Genomic DNA, 19,170 nt, shown 5'->3' on the forward strand with positions numbered 1-19,170 from the left:
TTTAAAACGTAAAGAGAAAATATATAAAAAACCATTTTCCTCATACAAAATATTTCTCCAAAATGGTTGGTTTCATTCTGCTGGTGATGACTTCTTCATCCTACACGGAAATATACTGAGTATGTAGTGATATAATGGGTTTGATGAAACCAAACCTCTACCAACAAAGTTATTGGTGCTCTGCACACATATTCATGCCCTTAAGCTTTTATCAAATATAAAAAAAATGGATTATAAAGGGAACTAGAAATCGAGAAAAATTCAGAACTGAGCAAAAATATATGGCTTTTCTGGAGACCTATCAGGTAAAGTAGGGGGAAGCTGTCCTTTTTTAAGCATAGGACAAAATAACACTGTTCTGTTGTCTCTTTACCTTCAAGGTGCTATGCAGACTTGTTTCTGAAAAGTTTTGAAGAGCTTGATGTCAAGACTGTGGCAACACTCACTGTTGGTGCCAGACTGATAAGGGAGGCTATGGAGAGTAGTCAAATAACTGGTAGCTCAGCTGTCTGTTTGCCAGATAAACCACCAGATCCTGAAAAACTTGAGTTCAGAAGATCAGGATTTCTCATGAAACTCTACATATGTAAGTAACTTTGCTGATCATTGTATCTCCATATACTGAATGAGAATAAAAGACTTAGTTTTATAAATATTTTTGCTATTTGTATTTAGTCAAATTTTAAAAAGTTAAAACCTCTTTCTTTAAAATGTTGAAGTCTTCATAAATCAGAAGGAACATCTCTTGACCTTTTGCAATGCAATTTTTTCTTTATTATGAACATACAAACTATTATGATGAATGGCACATCAAAACCATGCTTTTTCTTCCCCTCCAGCCTATTCAAACAGACTGGTTAGGCACTTATATGGGGACATTGCCAGTTGGCTCATTTGGCTCAAACACTGAAGTTTGTGAATATCTGAATCAAATGAACAAAATCTACCTCTCATCACAGAGATGTAGTTTAAGTGCATTTTATGATCTCTGATGTAATGCAGATCTTGGGTACTAGATCTATAGACCAAAATGAACATTTAGAATTGTATTTGAAGACTAATTTGCAACTAGTTCATATTGTGGAGTCAGGAATTGTGCACTTAGAAGAGGATGTTATAGTAAACCATTTGTTTAGGATATTGCCAATACATATACTAGCAGTCAACTCTAAGTAGGTTTCAATAGAATTGCTGTGCATCACAATAGGAGCAGAAAAAAATGCTTCAGAAGGAAAAACAATGCTGCTCTTTAGATATAAATATAAAGAAGGAATGGAAGTTCCATTCTAAGTGGATGAATTCCTTTCAGCTAAAATCTCTATTCAGTTTACTTGACATATTTAGAGCCAGCTATAGAATGAAACAGGTTTGTAATCAATACATAGATGCATTGGTCATGAATACAGGTGCAGCTAAAGTATCCTTGAAATCCAAATGCGCTCCAACACCTAAATCTCCAGCCAAGGTCGATAAAGACTTCTGACATGCTAGAAAAGACTCAAATCTCCAGAAGATAGACTAAGTGTATAATTAAGATAAATTAATCTCTGAGGGCATACGTTATGCAACATTGGCTTTTTGACTACAAAATATCTTCAAAGCATTTCCCAACAAAAAGTCTCATTATCACCTCAAGCTGCAGATTATTAATAGGATTTAATTTGCAATTAAACTAGTTGTGCTCAGGGCAAAACAATCACAAACCATTCAGGTGTGACTACTTAGTGCTCATTCAGCTGTGGTGACATGCACAGATGTTAAGATTTTTTTGCTTCATGACTTGAATGTAAAATTCAGCATCACTTACAGCTGATGCTTCCCACCATCCCCTACGGTGCAATTAATCAGGATCTGTCAATCCAGTTAAACTAAGTGATGCTTTTGGTGTCTATAGTGTGATTTTAGCTGAGATGCCCACAGGGAAAATGCTAGTTCATTTTGCTTATGGGAAGTATGCAGCAGAGTCTCCCTGCAGGGCAATTCCCTTGGGAGAGTGGAGAGAAATCTGATTGTTTTTTTAGTGATTACATGCTGAAACCAAGTTGAAGCATGCACGGGCTGTTTTATGAGCTGATTAAAACAACTAAAATAATATTGCTGCAAAACTAACAGGAGATGGAGCTTTAGTAATGTAGAATTTAAATAGCATGGAAGGCTTCTTTTAGTTTTGTCCTGTGTGGTTTAGATTTATTCTGTTGAATGAATATAAATCTATTTTTACAGGAACTTTTATTAATACATTCAGTTGGTTTGCACAGCCAGTATTTTTAAGTGTCAGATGTAGATTTTGAGTTTTGACATTTTAGATGCTCAGATGAAGTAGGACAATTAGCTGAAAATTCAGCTCAGGAATGTTTGTGCTTTATCTGCCTCTGGAATTATATGACATATCTAAGATAAATAATTATTTGAAACAAGATCATGACTAAAGGTTACAACTATTAAAAAGATAGAACTATAATATATGAACAAAATTCATGTCAATGCTGAAGAAGGTAATGTTTTACAGGCTGTACTGAAATTGTGGTGAACTTAGTGTCATAATTGCTTTGTTTCTGGTTTTAAAAGGCCAAATCCTGTGATACTATAAATTGTCTCTACTGGTTTAAGTAGCAGCTGTTCCCTTTTGCCATGAATCTACTCTGAACTGGGTAAAACATCATCATGCATATTTAAATGACACTCATACTTTTGCCTTTTTTTGAATGAAATAGCACCAAATAAGCATCTTGTACCTGGTATAATAATATTCAGGAATTATTAACATATTTTTCGTTATATATTTTGACAACCAGTAAAGTTTTTCTGCTTTATCAGATGCTTGTTCTTTTAAGAAAGATACTATCTGGTCAGGATTTCTTCTTACGTAATATTCTTAAATTGGGAAATAAAAATATTCCAACTGAAGTATTAGCAGTTACTAACTAAAACAACTGGTTCGAGTGAGACGTGCAGGTGAAACACATTCTAGAACGTTTTTAGGAGTGTCTCCATACCTATCAGTCCTGTGCTGTAGCCTTGCTTCTGCAGTATTTTGGCAAAAGTGGTTTCATTTGGAGGAAGGCCTCCTGAACCAGCATTCCAAAAAATAACACGGTAATTGTTTGTAGCATCCATCCCTAAAAATAAAGCAATCTGAGTAAGTGTAAGAGGCAGAGTACTTTTAGCCAACATAATTCGTTGTTTCCTGATTTCATTGAAATCACAGTGTTAAATGTTCATCTTAATGCTGTTTGTTTGGGAAAATGAATCTAGGGCTCTGGACAAAATTAAACAAGAGTTAAGCCTCTCTATGGTACCCATTCTTCTTTGTACATCATACTGAGACATCTTATTTAATTTCATTTCGTTTCTTTTCATTAGGAATGACACAGTTCTATAGGAGCTTTTATATGTTACAGTGGCATCCAGGCTGTATGTAATGCACTTACTTAGTGTGACTGTGAGGGCAGGGAAGAGCATAAGGAGACTTAAGCCCTCTATTAGCCTCAAACTCCAGCTCACATAAGGCTACCTGGGAACTCAAGATTTCCCTGCGCAGTGTCATGGCTGGTATCCCGTTTCTGAGACCCACAGAGTAGCTACCTAGCACTGCAGTATTCTCTTCACCTGCAGGTTTACACCCCATTATTTAGCATTTTATACTGGCATAACCCCGTCATACAGTGCTGTGTGAAGTTCAGTCACTTCTGGCAGTGTTGAACATCTCTGGTCCTTTTATAGAGGGAGAGCGTTTGTACAAGCCCACATGCATTTTCAAGCTACCAGTCTCAGTGGGAGCTGTTGTGATAAATGTAGGATGACATATCAGCTTCGAAATGTCTCAGGAATGAAGGCTCTGAAGATAATTTGCAATAGAACAAGCATTTGAGAGATGCTGTTAGAAACATGTAGAGCTGTTTGTTTTTCATACCTCTTCATCTCAGGGATGTGGTTTGACAGGATAGTATTTTTTCTTCAAAAACACAACTGGGAAAAATAATATACCTGTCAAACTGTTATTTCATAGGATGGATTAATTCTGACAGATTCGTAAAGAAGCTTTCCCATACATGACTCGTTCTGCACCCCGACTGGAGGGAATGGATACACATCTGCACAGATCTACTCTGCTCCCTGCAGGGCTGAGCTGTTTCTGACATATGATGAGGAGACACCCATGGCAGAAATTAATATAACTGGTGCTTTAGAAATGTGTCATTATTGTTATTCATGTTTTGTGTAATGACTTCTTTGAATGTAACGAGTTGCTCTAACTTCATTCTGGCTGCAATTTATACAATTGAGCACCAAAAGGCAACCAAAATTGTGAGTTGGGGGGACCAAGACGCTCTGCAGAGCTGTTTTTTCTCTTCTCTGCTTTCCCCCCAATCAGTCGGATGTACTCCATAAATATAGATGCCACCTCCAAGGTTCTAGGCCTGGCTGGTGTCTTGTGGGTCTCAGTGAGGGATGATGTGTCTGTGGCACCCCTTCTATTTGCACACCCTCATTTTTTTTTGTGCCCATTGTATGACATTGTTCTCTACAGTAATAAAGCAATATTTCAAGGCTACTTGGCTTTGCGAGGCAAACCTGATCGGAGGGGATATCTGCCAGTGAGGAAAGCTGCTCTGCTGGGGGTGCAAAGTGGAGCCGCAGCAATGTGTTGGGTCAGTTTTACTCCTTCCTTTGCCAGGCGATCAATGTTCGGGGTCCTAAAAATGCAACCAGCACCATCAGATATCATTCAGAGGGTTTTTCAAGGGAATAAAGAATTATATACTTATCTTTATTTTAGAAAACTTCTTCTATTTGAAGATGGTCAGGACATAATTTTTTAAAATTTATTTTAACTTTCTCAAGTGATGGGGAAATAGTTCTTTTTTTCTTTTTACATTAACATCAGTATCTGGATTAATTTCAAGCCAACCATTCCTTCTTGTTTCCCATGTCCTATGAAGAGTCTTGCAGAAATCATAGAACTATAGAATGGTTTGGGTTGGAAAGGACCTTAAAAATAATCAAGTTCCAAGCCTTCTGCCACTGGCAGGGACACCTTCCACTAGATCATGGTGCTCAGACCCCCATCCAACCTGGTCTTGAACACTTCCAGGGATCATCAGCTTCTCTGGGCAACATGTTTCAGTGCCTCACCTCACTCATAGTAAAGAATTTCTTTCTAATGTCTAATCTAAATTTACCCTCATTCAATTTAAAGCCATTCCTCCTTGTCCTATCACTGCATTTCCTTGTAAAAAGTTCCTCTCAAGGCTTCTTATGGGCCTTAAATTATATTTTTCTTACCCAGGGTTGAGGCTGAATTAACAGATAATCAATCCCACAGGGATGAGGAGAGCTGTCTCTCTGCTGGACCCGTGCTTTTTCTCTCTGCCTCAGGAAGCTCTGTAACTTGCATGAAACATGCATAGACCTTTCATCCCTCCAGAGCTGCATTTCCTGCACCAGATTTTTAAAAAGCAGCATTTCCTACACCAGCTTTTTGAAGAGGAGCATATCAGTGTACAGTGTAATGGTAATTTATTTGCCACAGGGTAACAATGCTTGACTACACAAGATGCTACATGACTTACAGTACAGGTAAGAAAGAAAACAAAATGCTTCTCCTGATGTTTTAAATGAAGGGAAAAGGAGAAAAATAGAAAGAAATCCTGCATGTTTTCACACTGTAGTGGCAATCTCTTGTGGCAACATGAATTAAGTGTAGATTAGAGAAGGGTATTTTGTAGACAACTGGCAAGCAAAACTAGGCTTGCCTAGCACACTAGTTACAGACAAGAGAATATCTTACATTTCAGAATACAGTATCTCCTTTTCCAATGCAAGGTATGCCTATTTCTGCTTTAAATTAGATTCAACTTCAGTTTTACAATTATGCTTTTGCAATTAGCAGTTCAGTGGTGTTCACATGTAGACAAAATCCTCAGTAGGGTTTCAAAAGATCCTGGATGTTTTGTTGCTTTGTTCTGGTATTGTTAAGGATTCCTCCCTTAAAGACACACTGCCAGGAAATACGTCTGCAACAAGGTTTCTTATTCTGTACAGCCTACAGCCTTTCACCAGAGGTACCATGCAGTGTAACTTGGGAGAGCAGTTGGTACAGTTCCACCATTTAGCACAGCTGCCATCTCAGCTAGATAAACATGGCTTCTGAAAGGACCACTTCCCAAAATGCTGCTTTGAACTCCTGGATTCTCAGCACTGTGGAGAGACAATTGCTAATAGACTCCAGGTACTTAGTTACTCCACTGGTACATCCCAAATGTGCCCCACTGCTCTTGAAAAGAAAATCCATGCCATGAGGATGATGGTTTGGAGGCCCAGCATTGCAGAGCCCCATCAGCTACCTACATTTGCCAGCTGCCTATCTGAAACTTGCCAACTGAAGCTGATTAAAGTAAGATTCTGAGAAATTTGCTGGGTGAGGGGAGTGATCACAGCAAATTTGTTTTTGTTCAAAGAAGTGACAAGCTGGTAGAAAGCCAGAAGGCAATACTGTGGCACAATTTTGAAGAAGGCAAATTCTATGTCCTTGAGATTGAAAATAGAAGTATTTCCTAGTAGCATAGCTCATTGCAGTGATTTAACTGTACTTTGATGTAAGAATGGGAAACATAATGGCAACATAAAGTTAAAATGAGGTAATAATATGTTGAAAGAGGGGACAACATTTCTATCTTTGGGTGTAGCTCTTTCTCAATGTCAGGCAATTAAGGGATACACAAGAACAATTGGCATATTCGCACAGTAAAGCAGCTCCATGTAGCAGAGCTGCCCCAGGAATGCACTCTAGGCAGAAGATTTCAGATTTACATTAAATATCACACCAGCTCTGTTCACCCTTACACTCAGTTTCCTTACCTGATAGTATCATTCCCATAGCAACCTACATCCCCTATGCCAAGGTCATCAGCCATCAATAGAACAATGTTTGGCCGTGTGATGATGGAAAGCTGTGTGACTGGTGGCTGCAGAAGCAGACCAAAAATCAGGGGTGTAACCAGGGGTGACCTGAAACACAGAAGAAGGAAAGAAGACAATGACCTGGCCATTCATCATGCCCCCCACATGTGGCCAAAGACCCTCCAGTGTAAGCTTGGCTGCAGATCAGACCACTCTGTCCAGACACAGAGGGTGTGCTACATGTTTATCATTGACCCAAACAGATGTAATGAAAAGGAAAATGTCAGGTCCATAACTTTAAAATCTCCTTTTCTGATTGTTTCCAAGTTTCCTGTGAGCAGTCTCACGTGGGAATTTACATGTAGCACGTGACATACAAGTGATTGTGCTTCAGTGGCTTGGGATGTTTATTAGAAGTTGGTCTGGGAAACTGAGAATGGGATCAACTTCCTCTGACATCATTTTTGACCAGACTGGGGCCTTTGGGTTTTGCAAAAATTAATAACAAGAAAAACAAACAAACCCCACATTTTTAGTGTACTTTATGGATAAACAATGCTACTCTTTTATAACAGAGTACTATATCATTATTAAGCTTCACTAAGATCTAAGTATGATATAACAATAACTCATGATTTTTTTCTTACCAGTAAGATGCTAGTTGCCAAATCATTTCTGCATTTGGAGTGTTCAGATCCTGCAAAACCAAGAGTACCTTGTCATATTTACATCTTCCTAGTAGTCACTGCAATAAAAATATATTAAAAACTTTACCAAAGCCTGCTAACATTCTGTTTTATTTACTACAGTGCACCTCAGATCAGACCCTAAATGAAGAAGAGTAAAGGCATTAATGTTATTTTTCTTGCTATCACTTCTTCACTTCTTAGAGGAATTTTTCTTTTTGTGTAGAGAAGTTTATCTTAAAACAGAAAAATAATTCTCTTTTCTTACATGACTCAGCTGTATGAAAAATACTTAGTGTTCAGATAGGAAAAGAAGAGCTCTTTAAAATCCGGTCAATGTAATTTATTTTTCTGTGATCATAGAGAAAGTAGCAACCTGCTGCTCCTTTACATAATGTGTCAAGTTTACTTTCAGGTTTACAAGAGGTATTTGTAGTTGTAGAAATTCTAGTCATCTTTTTCCAATAATATTTTCTTAGAAGAATTTTTGTCCTCTTGTTTTTTTACTCTAAGAATGCACAGGTTTCTCCAGGGCTTTTCCTTTCCGTGCCAGGACAAGACAAACTATTTAAAGGCTTTGAAATAAAGGCCAAGTGAACTTGGTTCAGAAGCTTTAAAATAGACTCCTTTCAAATTTATCCCATGTCTAGCTGATCTGTCCCAAGCATCTCAATTTTATAAATTATGTTGGTTCCATATTTTGTTTTCCAGAAATGAGGTATTAAGCAGCTTAGTTAATATTTATAGTCCAAACATTTTATCCATCAACGCTACATGCTTTGAAGGGAAAATTTAAACTTCTATGCTTAGAAAATCGGCATCCAAACACTTACTTACCAGTGCTGATACAGCATTGCTATGTACAGACACTCAGTTTCCTGCATTTGAGTTTGTGCCTTTGCTGCATCCTAAGTAGATATAGGAAAAGTGCTGGAGAATACCTCAGCCATCTTTTACATTTAAATACTATGTGCCTCCAAAGCAGTTGAAATAAAAAGGGAGTTGGAAATAATCAGATTTAATTGTGCAATTGGTTGTCACTAGCTGCTTGCACTTCACACTAGAGAGACATTGATTTAAAGCACAGCCTGGAGCTCAAGGCTGAGCTTCCTTAGAAGCTGCCTGTAAAACAGCAGGTAATACCAAAAACAGTTACTGCACTGGCTGGTATTATCCCTGTCAAGCCATTTCTTAGTGAAAGGTGGTGGGAGTCCTGGCAGAGAAACTTTAGCAGCTCTGGTGGGAGCAAGACAGACGGTGAAAGCAGCTTTCCCCATTCTGAACAATCAAAGGGAGCCCAGGTCCCTGCACACACAGCTGTGCAGCTTCCTGCTTGGCCCCTGGCAGCTGGGGCAGCAGCAAACAGTTCAGAGGATGCATTTTTGGAGACATCTATGGAACCACTTTTGCCAAAGCGCCACTGAAGCCGTGCTGCAAGCAAACAGTCCTCTCTCTTACCTGAACTGAATTTGGCTTAAAGCAAAACTTTTTTCTCCCTTTCCCATCATTAATCCCTCCCCCAAAATAATTTAGATTTTATGCCCTTCTTCATCCATTTTAATAATCTCAGAATGGGGCGGGGGAAGGGCAGGAGAAGGGGGGGGTTAGCTTGCATATCTTTCGTATTTAATTAATTGTTTGCTGTATTGATTCAAAGCAATAAAATTCAAATAAGTATTTACCTTTCCATCAAAATACTTAAAGATACTGAAATCCCAAGTCAAGCCAAGTTTGCATAAGAGAAAACATTCATATTTTTAGATGCACTCAGATACACACAGTACCCATTTGCGGCATCAGTTTGGCAACACTCAGCGAAAAGTCATACAGTTAATACCACTCAATTCAGTACTGTTCAGCCTGTGAAACTTTCTTTGAAAAATTCGTATTTTGAAGACTTGGGATAGATAAAAGTCAGACTCATGATAAATTGTCTGCAGCTCTCACTTTGTACGTATGTTTCTATGAGAATAATGTTGTTGTAAAGGGAAAAAGGATATTTAAAAAACTTCCTTGAGATATTTTTATCTGCAGGAGCAAGAAAAAAAGTTTCCAAACACCCATTAAAATTTTCCTGTGCATTTTCCAACATAGTAAGGGAGGAATACAGTACCTGGTCAAGTTATGTTCAAAGCAGGCAGTTGATAGACTGGTGCATGAGCTTGTTTTCAGTCGACTTAAAACCATTCAAAATTTTTTCAGCACAAGGACTGCTGCTATGGCACAGCGTCTAGTAACTGTTTCTGGAGACAGTCCTGAAATCTGCCGTAGTTACATGTCCTACAGTTCACTACAGGAAAAGTGTGTTATACCAGAACTTGCAAGCAGCTGCATGTTCTAGCTTATCCTGAAGTCCCTGAAGCTGCACGTCCCACTGCTGTTTGCACAGCTCTGACATTCATACAGTGTGGGAAGGTCGGGCTGGGGAACACCACAAATGCAGCTAAAATGCTTTCTGCCCAACCACCAGTTTCTCAAGGGATGGGAATGATCTGCTTCAAGTCTGAGACACTCCCATAAAAGGCATTATAAATAACTTTTCCTCACTTCCACCAGAGAAAATCGCTGTACTTACAGAGCAGCAATTCTTTGTCTGTAGAAATAGAAATTGAGCTAATTTCTTCACTTTATGGCAGTCCTCAGTGCTTGCAGCAGTGACAAGGTTGTCTCTGCACACGCAGTAAGAAATAGTTCTAGGGTGGGGAGGAAATGCCAGTAAGAGACTTGAATTTGCTTTTTCAGAAAATGAGTCATTCAGCTTCACTTCTGAGTGCTGCCTGTTTTCTCGTCGTCACTTAAAGGGACAAATTCAGGTTACATGCTGGCTAATGCTTGCTGTTTTGATTTTTCTTGTTTGAATTCTGCTGTACTGAGTGTTTTGGGACAGCATGAGGCAGAACTAAACAGCAATCTTGCTTTATTGACAGAATTTCCTGTGTTTTCATATCTTAAAAGAGAAGGGTGATGTTATTACCAGTTGCTGGTTCATTACCAGTTGCAATGCTCAGGTTGGTTTGCTAGTGGATCACCTCTGAGGCAAATTACAGCACCGTAGGTGATCCCCTCCCTGCTCCCTCCCACCCTAACATTTGCATGCTGAAGTGGTTACAGACAACATGCACAGAAGAAGTGATGTGTCCAATTTTTCTTCTCTCAGTGCTTGCTTTCTTATCCCCACCTGTGTTACAGCATCCCAGTCTGTACCTCTCTAATTCCCATTCCCCTCATTGTGCCTCTAGCACTTCAGGGATTCATTAAAGTCTATAGGATTTCTTGTTTTCTGATGCCCTATACTGCTGTATATTTTCTAAAAAGAAACACCTTCTGAGGTGCTTATGTTTTTTTCTGTTCAGACTGCAGTCAATTCCATCAGGACTCTGCTAAATGAGAGAGGCCCTCTTGCAAATGAGACTATCTCCACAGCTTCCATATTCTTGTTGTGTTTTTTTCCAGGACTTCTTGCAAATTCTATAGAACTTGTAACAGAGAACCACAAACTATAACTGCTATGTTATTTACTAAATTTAGAGTACAGTAGAAAATTGAAAGCATGTCTGCAGTTACACTGCACTGTTATTTTGTAGACAGCCATCTTCCAACACAGAGAGAGCTAGACCAGATTGCTGCTCTAACTAGCACTTGTTGAAGTCGGGCTGGAAATCTGGGAATTATCACCTGGGCACACTTCTAGTGTAATGAAGGTAAAGAAGAGAGGGTAGTGCTGGTGGTCCAAGGACTTTCCTCTCAAAGTGACAAGTTGTGCCCGTTTTGGTGTTTGAAGGAGGGAAAGGTGGATGCTTTCTCACTAGTCACTTAAAGATGGCATCTTTAAAATGTCTTGGCAAAACTAATTCTGTTCCCATCCACTGAACCGACTTGGCTGATTCTCTGTGGGGAAATCTTTAGAAAGTTTGTATTTGTTCAGAATGCGGAATGAATGTCGAATTTTGCAGAAGCCTTGCATAGTCCTGTCTTTTTACTCTTGTTTTCTTTACATTGAGTACTTTACACTGAGGCAGTAACACCCCGTGACTGTATTAAAGTGCTTCAATATCTAAGAGCTGAAGGCCCAAGTTAGTGTGGTTTGATGTAAGATATGATGATTAAGAGGCTCCCTCTAGCGACTACTACCTTTTATTTGTTGTTTCAGAGAACAGTTGATCCACACTCCACCTTTCTAAAAGTCATCACACAATGATGGTTTTGTGTTATTTCCCGGAGCTCTGATTCACACCAGGTCTTCAAGGCCCGGATGCCCAGGAGCACTTGCAGAGCCTTACCTGTCATCCTGGACCAAGTAGTACAGATTTGCATCATCCAGACTCTCTTTATGATCAATAGTGAAAGACAGTCACAGTGAGGGCAGTCCAGCTGTCCTATACTGCTATTCTAGGATGAGATGAAACATCCTTTGAAGATTCCAGTCTATATTTAGTGTCTGTACAGAGAGAATTTTAATGGCTCTGTATTCAAGCTAGACTGAAATTGTTTAGTGATACAAAACCATACTGCTAGTCACTGTACTAACAGATCAAAAAAATGAATACAGCATACTAAAGCATTTATGAAAGCTGTTTTTATGACAACATTTTCAATATGTTCTGAAAGGTGAGTTTGTATTTTTTAAGTTTAAGAAAAACGGTCCGATATGAATATTACCGGTAGAAGAATGCAGGTGCCTTTAATTTCTAGGACCCGTACACTTCTTATTCTCTTGGGATTGAAGCTGTTAAAAGTGAAGTATTTAGTTAGATTTTAATATGGAATGGAAAAAAGCATAACCTAAAATGCCAGAAGAGTAGGAAGTTAACATTTGGAGGAAGGTATATTCTGTATTGCATTCTTGGTGTGTGTTTCTCAAGAAAGGTATAGAAAGGCAGTGACACATACATGCTGTGGGAGATCATGGGAGTCCCAGAGAGTCCCATGTGAGTGCTTTGAGAAACCTTGGGGTTTCTCTGAGAAACTGTATTTTTCTGCAGCACTGATGAGGCCTCACCCTGAATCCTGTGTTCAGTTTTGGGCCCCTCATGACAAGAAAGACATTGAGGTGGTGGAGCATCTCCAGAGATAGGCAACAAAGCTGGTGAGGGGACTGGAGTACAAGTCTTATGAGGAGCTGCTGGGGGAGCTGGGGTTGATTAGCCTGGAGAAGGGGAGGCTCAGGGGAGAGCTTATCACTCTCTACAACTACATTACAGGAGGCTGTAGCAAGGTGGGGGTTGGTTTCTTCCACCAAGTATCAAGCGATATGATGAGAGGAAATGGTCTCAAGTTGTGCCACGGGAGGTTTAGATTAGATATTATGAAAAATTCTTCTTTGAAATGTTTGCCAGCATTGGAGCAGGTAGCCCATCCAGAGGGCTCCTAACTGCCTGTGCAGAGGCACTACTCTGAGCCTGCCCCCAGGGAAGCTTTTGTTGCAGGGTGAGTGAGTAGTTGAAGTTAGATCCAAGTCTGTGGGTTGAATAAATGCATGACAGCTCAGCTGAGTGGAATGCAGCTGAAGTCTTAATTTGTCAGGTGAAAGGATTTTGTAACAGGATTGAGTGAGAAGGTGCTTCCTTCTATAGCAGGTGCAAGTAGACAGGCACAGAGGCAGAACTCACCAGTGCCACTGCTGAGGATACCTGCAAGCTGTACTTGAAACCTAAACTTTCTTGCTAAGCAGAATAAAAGTCTTTGTCTGTCTGGAAAGTCAAGATAAAGCAATACTATAACTATTCATGCACGTCTGACATGACAGAGCTTTGTGATTGTGTCCAGAAGGAGAAAAAATAAATTAATAAAATTAAATAAAAACAAAAATGGAGAAAGAAAAAGAGAGAAGCTATTGAACCTGTGGAACTGGTCCAGCATTTAAAAATAATTGAGAGACTCAAATAAATTAATTTTCATATGTAAATTACTGTACAAGTAGAGTGCTCACATGACTTACAAAACAGCCTGCGTAACACCAGCTGGTACAGCCTGTCCCTGTAGGAGAGGTGCTCTATCCCTCTTATCATCTTGGAAGCCCTCCTCTGGACTCACTACAGCAGGTCGATGTCCTTCCTCTGCTGGGGACTCCAGACCTGGATGCAGCACTCCAGGTGGGGTCTCACCAGAGCAGAGTAGAGGGGCAGAATCACCCCCTGGACATGCTGGTGATGCCGCTTTTGATGCAGCCCAGGACATGATTGGTTTTCTGGGCTGTGAATGCACATTGCCAGCTTATATCCAGCTTCTAATCCACCAGCACCCTCATGTCCTTTTAGGCCAGGCTGCTCTAGATCTGTTCATCCCCCTAATGCCAAGTTACAAATCATGCCATAAAAGAGTATTCTCTTTCATTTGTTTTTATATACCATTATCTGCATATTCTAAATTTGGATAGCTACATTGTATGATGAGCTAATGTGAGGGTCTTATAGCCACAGAGAGAAAAAAAAATATTTTTCAGCATGATTCACCTCACCCATGAATCATTTGCATTAAGAGTAAAATTGACACAGAAATGCCTGTTTCTCCCCATAGTACTAGACCTCAAAACAAGGAGGCATCCTCATCACAGATGCAGATGTCTTCATTAAATCAGAAGAATCTTGTCCTGATTGAAGAAAGCCAGTGTGATCTCCAACATTCATAAACAGCCGGGTAAGAAAATGGAACAATAAGGCAGTGTTTAGCCACAATGGTGCCTAATGTTGCCATTCTGCCTGGCTCTTCAACACCTTCGTAAATGACTTGGATGCAGGACTGGAAAGGATACCATGCAAGTTTGCAGATGACACAAAACTCGAAGGAGTGTTCACTCCCTCAAAGGCAGGGAGGCCCTGCAGAGACACCTCGGCAAATTACAGGACTGGGCAATCACCAAGCATACGAAGTTCAACAAGGGAAAGTGCTGAATTCTGCACCTGGGATGGGGCAACCCCAGATGTTCTTACAGACTGAGGAATTGGCTGCTCACAGTTTGCAGAACAATCCATTCGTGCTAGGAATATATGGATGAATAAATTATAAATCAAAATTTCTCATACCAGGTGAGTTACATATATGCTGAAAGTGTGTAGACTCAGGTATGTAAACAGAGAGAAATGAGAGTTAATAACAAGGTGGGCCTGATCCATACTACAGTAGCGACCAAAGTTCTTGAAATGTTAAAACCCACAGTTTTTCTGACATTGAGTCTAGGACGTAAAAACCCAGTTCTGTGCTATTCAAAATTACTAGTTCTGTTCAGGTTTGTGTTCACTGTGCTCACTTTCAAATTCTTCCTCTCAACTAAATACTGCATACTGAGAAATAAACCAGAAATATTTCTCTTTCCTTTGGCAAACCAAAGGAAGTTCAAGGAAGCAGTTTTGTTGTGGTTGCTTTGGGGTGGGGTTTTTTTGTTTGTTTTGTTGTTGTTGTTGTTTGGGTGGTTTTTTTCCCTCAAAAGCAAATGGAATACATTAGAGACAGCTTTGGCTATCTGCTAATTAGAGGGGTGGCAAATCACAAACTATATGAAGTTTAACATGAGCGAGTGCCAGATTCTGCATCTGGGATGGGGCAACCCTGGTTGTGGGTATAGACTAGGGAATGAGAGGCTGGAGAGCAATGTTGCAGAAGGGTCCTGGTTGCGGGGTCCTGGTCAATGGCAAGTTGAATATGAGTCAGCAGTGCCCTGGCAGCCAGGAGGGCCAACCATGTCCTGGGGGGCATCAGGCAAAGCATCACCAGCTGGTCGAGGAGAGGATTGTCCTGCTCTGCTCTGCACTGGTGTGGCCTCACCTCGAATATTGTGTGCAGTTTGGGCACCACGATGTAAGAAAGATATTAAGCTATTACAAAGTTGGACTTTGATGATTCTCCTGGGTCCCCTCCAACTCAGGATAGTCTATGATTCTATGATTATTCATAGAATTAATTCATAATTAATCATACAGTCAATTCATAATTAATTACAGAATCAGGAAGAAAAGATGACTTCATTGGCATTGGTGCTCCAGAAACTTTTTCTTTCTTTTTCTCTTTTCCTTTCTATTTTTCTCATTTCGTTTTTCTCATTTCCACTTGAAGTGTCCGAAGCGATATATTCAGTTTAAAGGGGAGAGGACTTTTTTTTTCGCAGCTTGTTCTGTGCAGAGATGGAAAGCAACGGGTGATGCGGTTCAGTGTGTGCGCTGCTGCCCTCCGGTGGGGACAGACCGGCAGTACTGACAGTCTGTACGAGACTCCAGCTCCCTAAAAACGGTGACGAGGATGATAAGGATGGTAATGATAATTACGTGATGATTGCGTGAGGTTATATAAAAAAAATTGAGGATGGAATTAATAAAATTAACCTTTTTTTTTTGCGTGTTCTCAGTATAGTAGTGATGAACACGAGAGAGTACAAAGACAGATAGAAAAAGGGATTCTTGATAGAATATGTAAAGAAATAAAGGAAATAAGTGATGGAAGAAGTAGCAGACTATGTGCTTCTCCTGTTTCCACTGCTTATTGCTTCCACTGATAGTGGAAGATGTGTTCATGGCGGTCTAAGAAGTAGGAAAGTGTACCATCATCATTTTACAGACAAAGAATGTCAGACTTAACCTCATTTCTCACCAGTCTACTCAGCTTGTTTGCATCAGCCATGACTCACTTCCAGTGTAGCAGCTCAACAGTATTATCTTACAGGTTGAGCACTGGTAATTTTGGCTGGTATTTGCAACTGATAACTGAATATAGACATAAGGATGACCCATCATGAATTTCCTCTCAAAAAAATTACCAGTTGTGATGAAATGCCAGACTAGCACAGGACTGAAAGGTTACCTGGAGCAATGGAGACAGGCAACAGCAACAGCAGCATGGGTCTTCTTGTTGTTCCTTCAGCTTTACACACCCCTCCCACACAGCTACATCTAAGCTACCTCTCCTGCCTGCCACAACATCCACTGTGCACTTCACCCCATCCACTCACTTTGCTCTTACTGTCCCCTTCTTGGGCTTGCTAGACCCTTGGACCTAATAGTAGATGATAGTCTGTTTCCTTAGCAACACTTCATGAAAGAAAGCAAAAGAAAACACCACAAATGGAAGGACAGTCCTTAGATTATTATCCTTACGAAAGGAGGAGAGCATAATGATGCCCTACCAAAGCTTTTTCAATAGATCCAGGCTTATCAAATATTGATCAAATCTACTCTTTGAAGGAAAAAAAATCAACACAATTATTATTGCAAAACAGACTCGTAGAGATTTTCCAATCTTTGTCACTCTTGTGACCTTCCAATTCTGAGGACAAACAAAACTAGGTAAGAAACCCTGAGACAGCAGTTTACCACCAGATACTGCTTATCTGCCATCATCTGACAAAAGTTTCCCCCTTATTCTTCCTGCTTTGAAAGTGCTAGGTTTACTCTCCAGTGGTGTCAGGAACTACAAAGTGGTTGTTTTCTAGTTCCCTAATGTCAAGAGAAACACTTTCCAAGCACAGGTAGAACTGTTAATACTCCTTGCACAGCTACATGGAGCAGTTTCTATGAGCTTTGCGGGGAGTGGAGCTTCCCTTTTAGTATAGGAAATAGGAACAGGCCCCTGGATGTCCTCTGTCTCCAACCCCCACTGAATCTTCCAATGCAAAGCTAAATGCTTACAGTGAAGATGTCCAAAATTGTCTTTGTAATCTGTCCTACTACCTGTAACAGAAGTTACTTTATATACTCTCACATAGCCCTTCCAATTAAGATCCCTATCACACTCAATATATACAATGTCCAGCAGCCAAGCAATGATTTGAGAACTTTTCCTTGCATTTGTTTCCAAAGCATGTCTCTTGGCTGATTGCTCACAATTATGTTTGCCTCCAGATTAGAATTTATTTCCCCCAGGGCTTTTTCAGAATATTTGTTGCTGTAGTATTTCTAAGCAGAATTACACAGCCCTTCAAATATTCAAACCACATTCCTGCTAATTTCATTTGCAGCTGTGAGTTTCAACACTTCTGCAGATGAGACCACAAAGGACATCAGTCAGTCAGCCAGAGAATGAGGAACATTCACTGAGTGACCACCTGTGAAAAATTGGGTTTAAGGAACTCTATAATAAAGACTAGGGCAGTTTGGAAATTCTCAAACAAAACAGAGCTTTGTCAAAACCACAGTTTGTATAGCCCAGCATGTTCTGTTTAAAATATTTCAGACTGAACAAACTGTTACGAAACTTAAAATGATGTCTGGGGGAACTCAGCTTAGACTTCCAAAAGCGCTGTTGGCTACTAAGCCAGGAAAACTGAAAGTGGCAATTTTCAGATGCAAAGGAGCTCGTCAAGACTCTTCCCTAGCTTAAGAAGCTCTGGAAGACAAGTACCCCGAGCTCAGTTGGGAAGGAGAACTCACACACACTTTGTGAGACAGGATTTCCTGCAGCCATTGGAATAACTAACATTCATCAGGATTAGAGATAGGATCTGTAGATTTGCAAACAAAGTTTTGGTAGAAATGGTTTTAAGTCAAAACTGAAACAACTCCAGGTTTAAAAAAAGAAAAAAAAATCAACATTCTGGCAAAAATAAACATGACTTTTCAGACAGCTCTCACAGACAGAAAGGGAATACAATTCTGTCTACACAGGACATCGTAATTTCTCTTCTTTCATGTTCTACCACATTTACTACTTCCTTACAGTATTTCTGAAATTTAGTCTGGGCTTCAGCTTAAAACATTTTACATCAATATCCCATTTCCCACAGGATGAAGTATCTTCTATCCACTGACTGAATTGGTGGGGAGCAGCAAAAAAAAAGTCAAATGAAACTTGCAAGTGAGTGAATCAAGATTATTACTTGGCCACATGGTTTGATTCAATTTACACTCTTAGATTTGAGGTCATGCAGTACCTGATGACTACTAGCACCTTGCTGTGCTTAACTGGAACCTGCCCTGTGCAGTACATAAATGCTTGCTGATCCTATTGAGGCACACACTGAGGAACCCATGTTTCATTTGCACTCAGGAAATGAACACCCTTCCTTTTGCAGCAGGACCCTTTCTGACCCACCTCTTCCAGTCCTTTCTCTGCCCTGCACATCTTCTGGTTTGTTACCATAGAATCAGCCAAGGGAAAGGGATTATTTAGGAAGTCTGTACTTCATTTTGCTCAAAGCTGGATCAACACTGAATTCAGACTACACTGCTCAGGGATTGATCCAATAAAGTGCTGGAAATCTGTATGAACAGATTTTTTGCAGCCCCTCTGGATAACATGCTGCAGTGATTGACTGTCCTCATGGGGACACCTGTGCTGTGGCAGAGGAGGAAGGATGAGCACTCTCCCCATCATCTAGGTAACTGTTCTGCTCATAGGTGCATGAGTTACAACTTATGAGTTGTGAGTTATGGATTAGAAAGCCTGTGAGTTAGAAACCTCATGACTTAAGTGATTAATTAGCGAATTCACGTTAGAGTAGTCTGTATAAAGTGAATTGAATCCCTGTTTGTCATGTTTGTTTTCTTTCCTAATGAGCTCATAAGATGAAGTTTAATTTATAGAGTACATAGACCTGTAAATTTGAAAGATTCAAATGGGTCATGACACCACGGTAACAAGTTTCTTTTCTTATGCC

At 39.9% G+C, this 19,170-nt stretch overlaps 1 protein-coding gene across 3 annotated transcripts in view; it reads right to left on the bottom strand.

Annotated features, from left to right (window-relative positions):
* The window catches only part of LOC127480717 (arylsulfatase D-like), a 30,451-nt gene that overhangs the window by 5,163 nt on the left and 6,118 nt on the right, over positions 1-19,170 (bottom strand). The window contains exons 1-5 of one of the 3 annotated variants that reach the window (XM_051809122.1): positions 10,165-10,367; positions 7,551-7,600; positions 6,862-7,011; positions 4,576-4,697; positions 2,997-3,119 (exon numbers count right to left, since the gene is read on the bottom strand). In XM_051809122.1, the coding sequence (XP_051665082.1) occupies positions 2,997-3,119; positions 4,576-4,697; positions 6,862-7,011; positions 7,551-7,576 (421 nt within the window). In that variant the 5' untranslated portion in view covers positions 7,577-7,600; positions 10,165-10,367. Of the gene's footprint in view, positions 1-2,996; positions 3,120-4,575; positions 4,698-6,861; positions 7,012-7,550; positions 7,649-10,164; positions 10,368-19,170 lie in introns of those variants that run through there. The other 2 variants (XM_051809121.1, XM_051809120.1) reach the window with 2 other exon arrangements.

Source organism: Manacus candei, unplaced genomic scaffold (assembly GCF_025592945.1).
Source record: "Manacus candei isolate 608988 ecotype Guabito, Panama unplaced genomic scaffold, ASM2559294v1 h1tg000075l, whole genome shotgun sequence".
NCBI lineage: Eukaryota > Metazoa > Chordata > Aves > Passeriformes > Pipridae > Manacus > Manacus candei.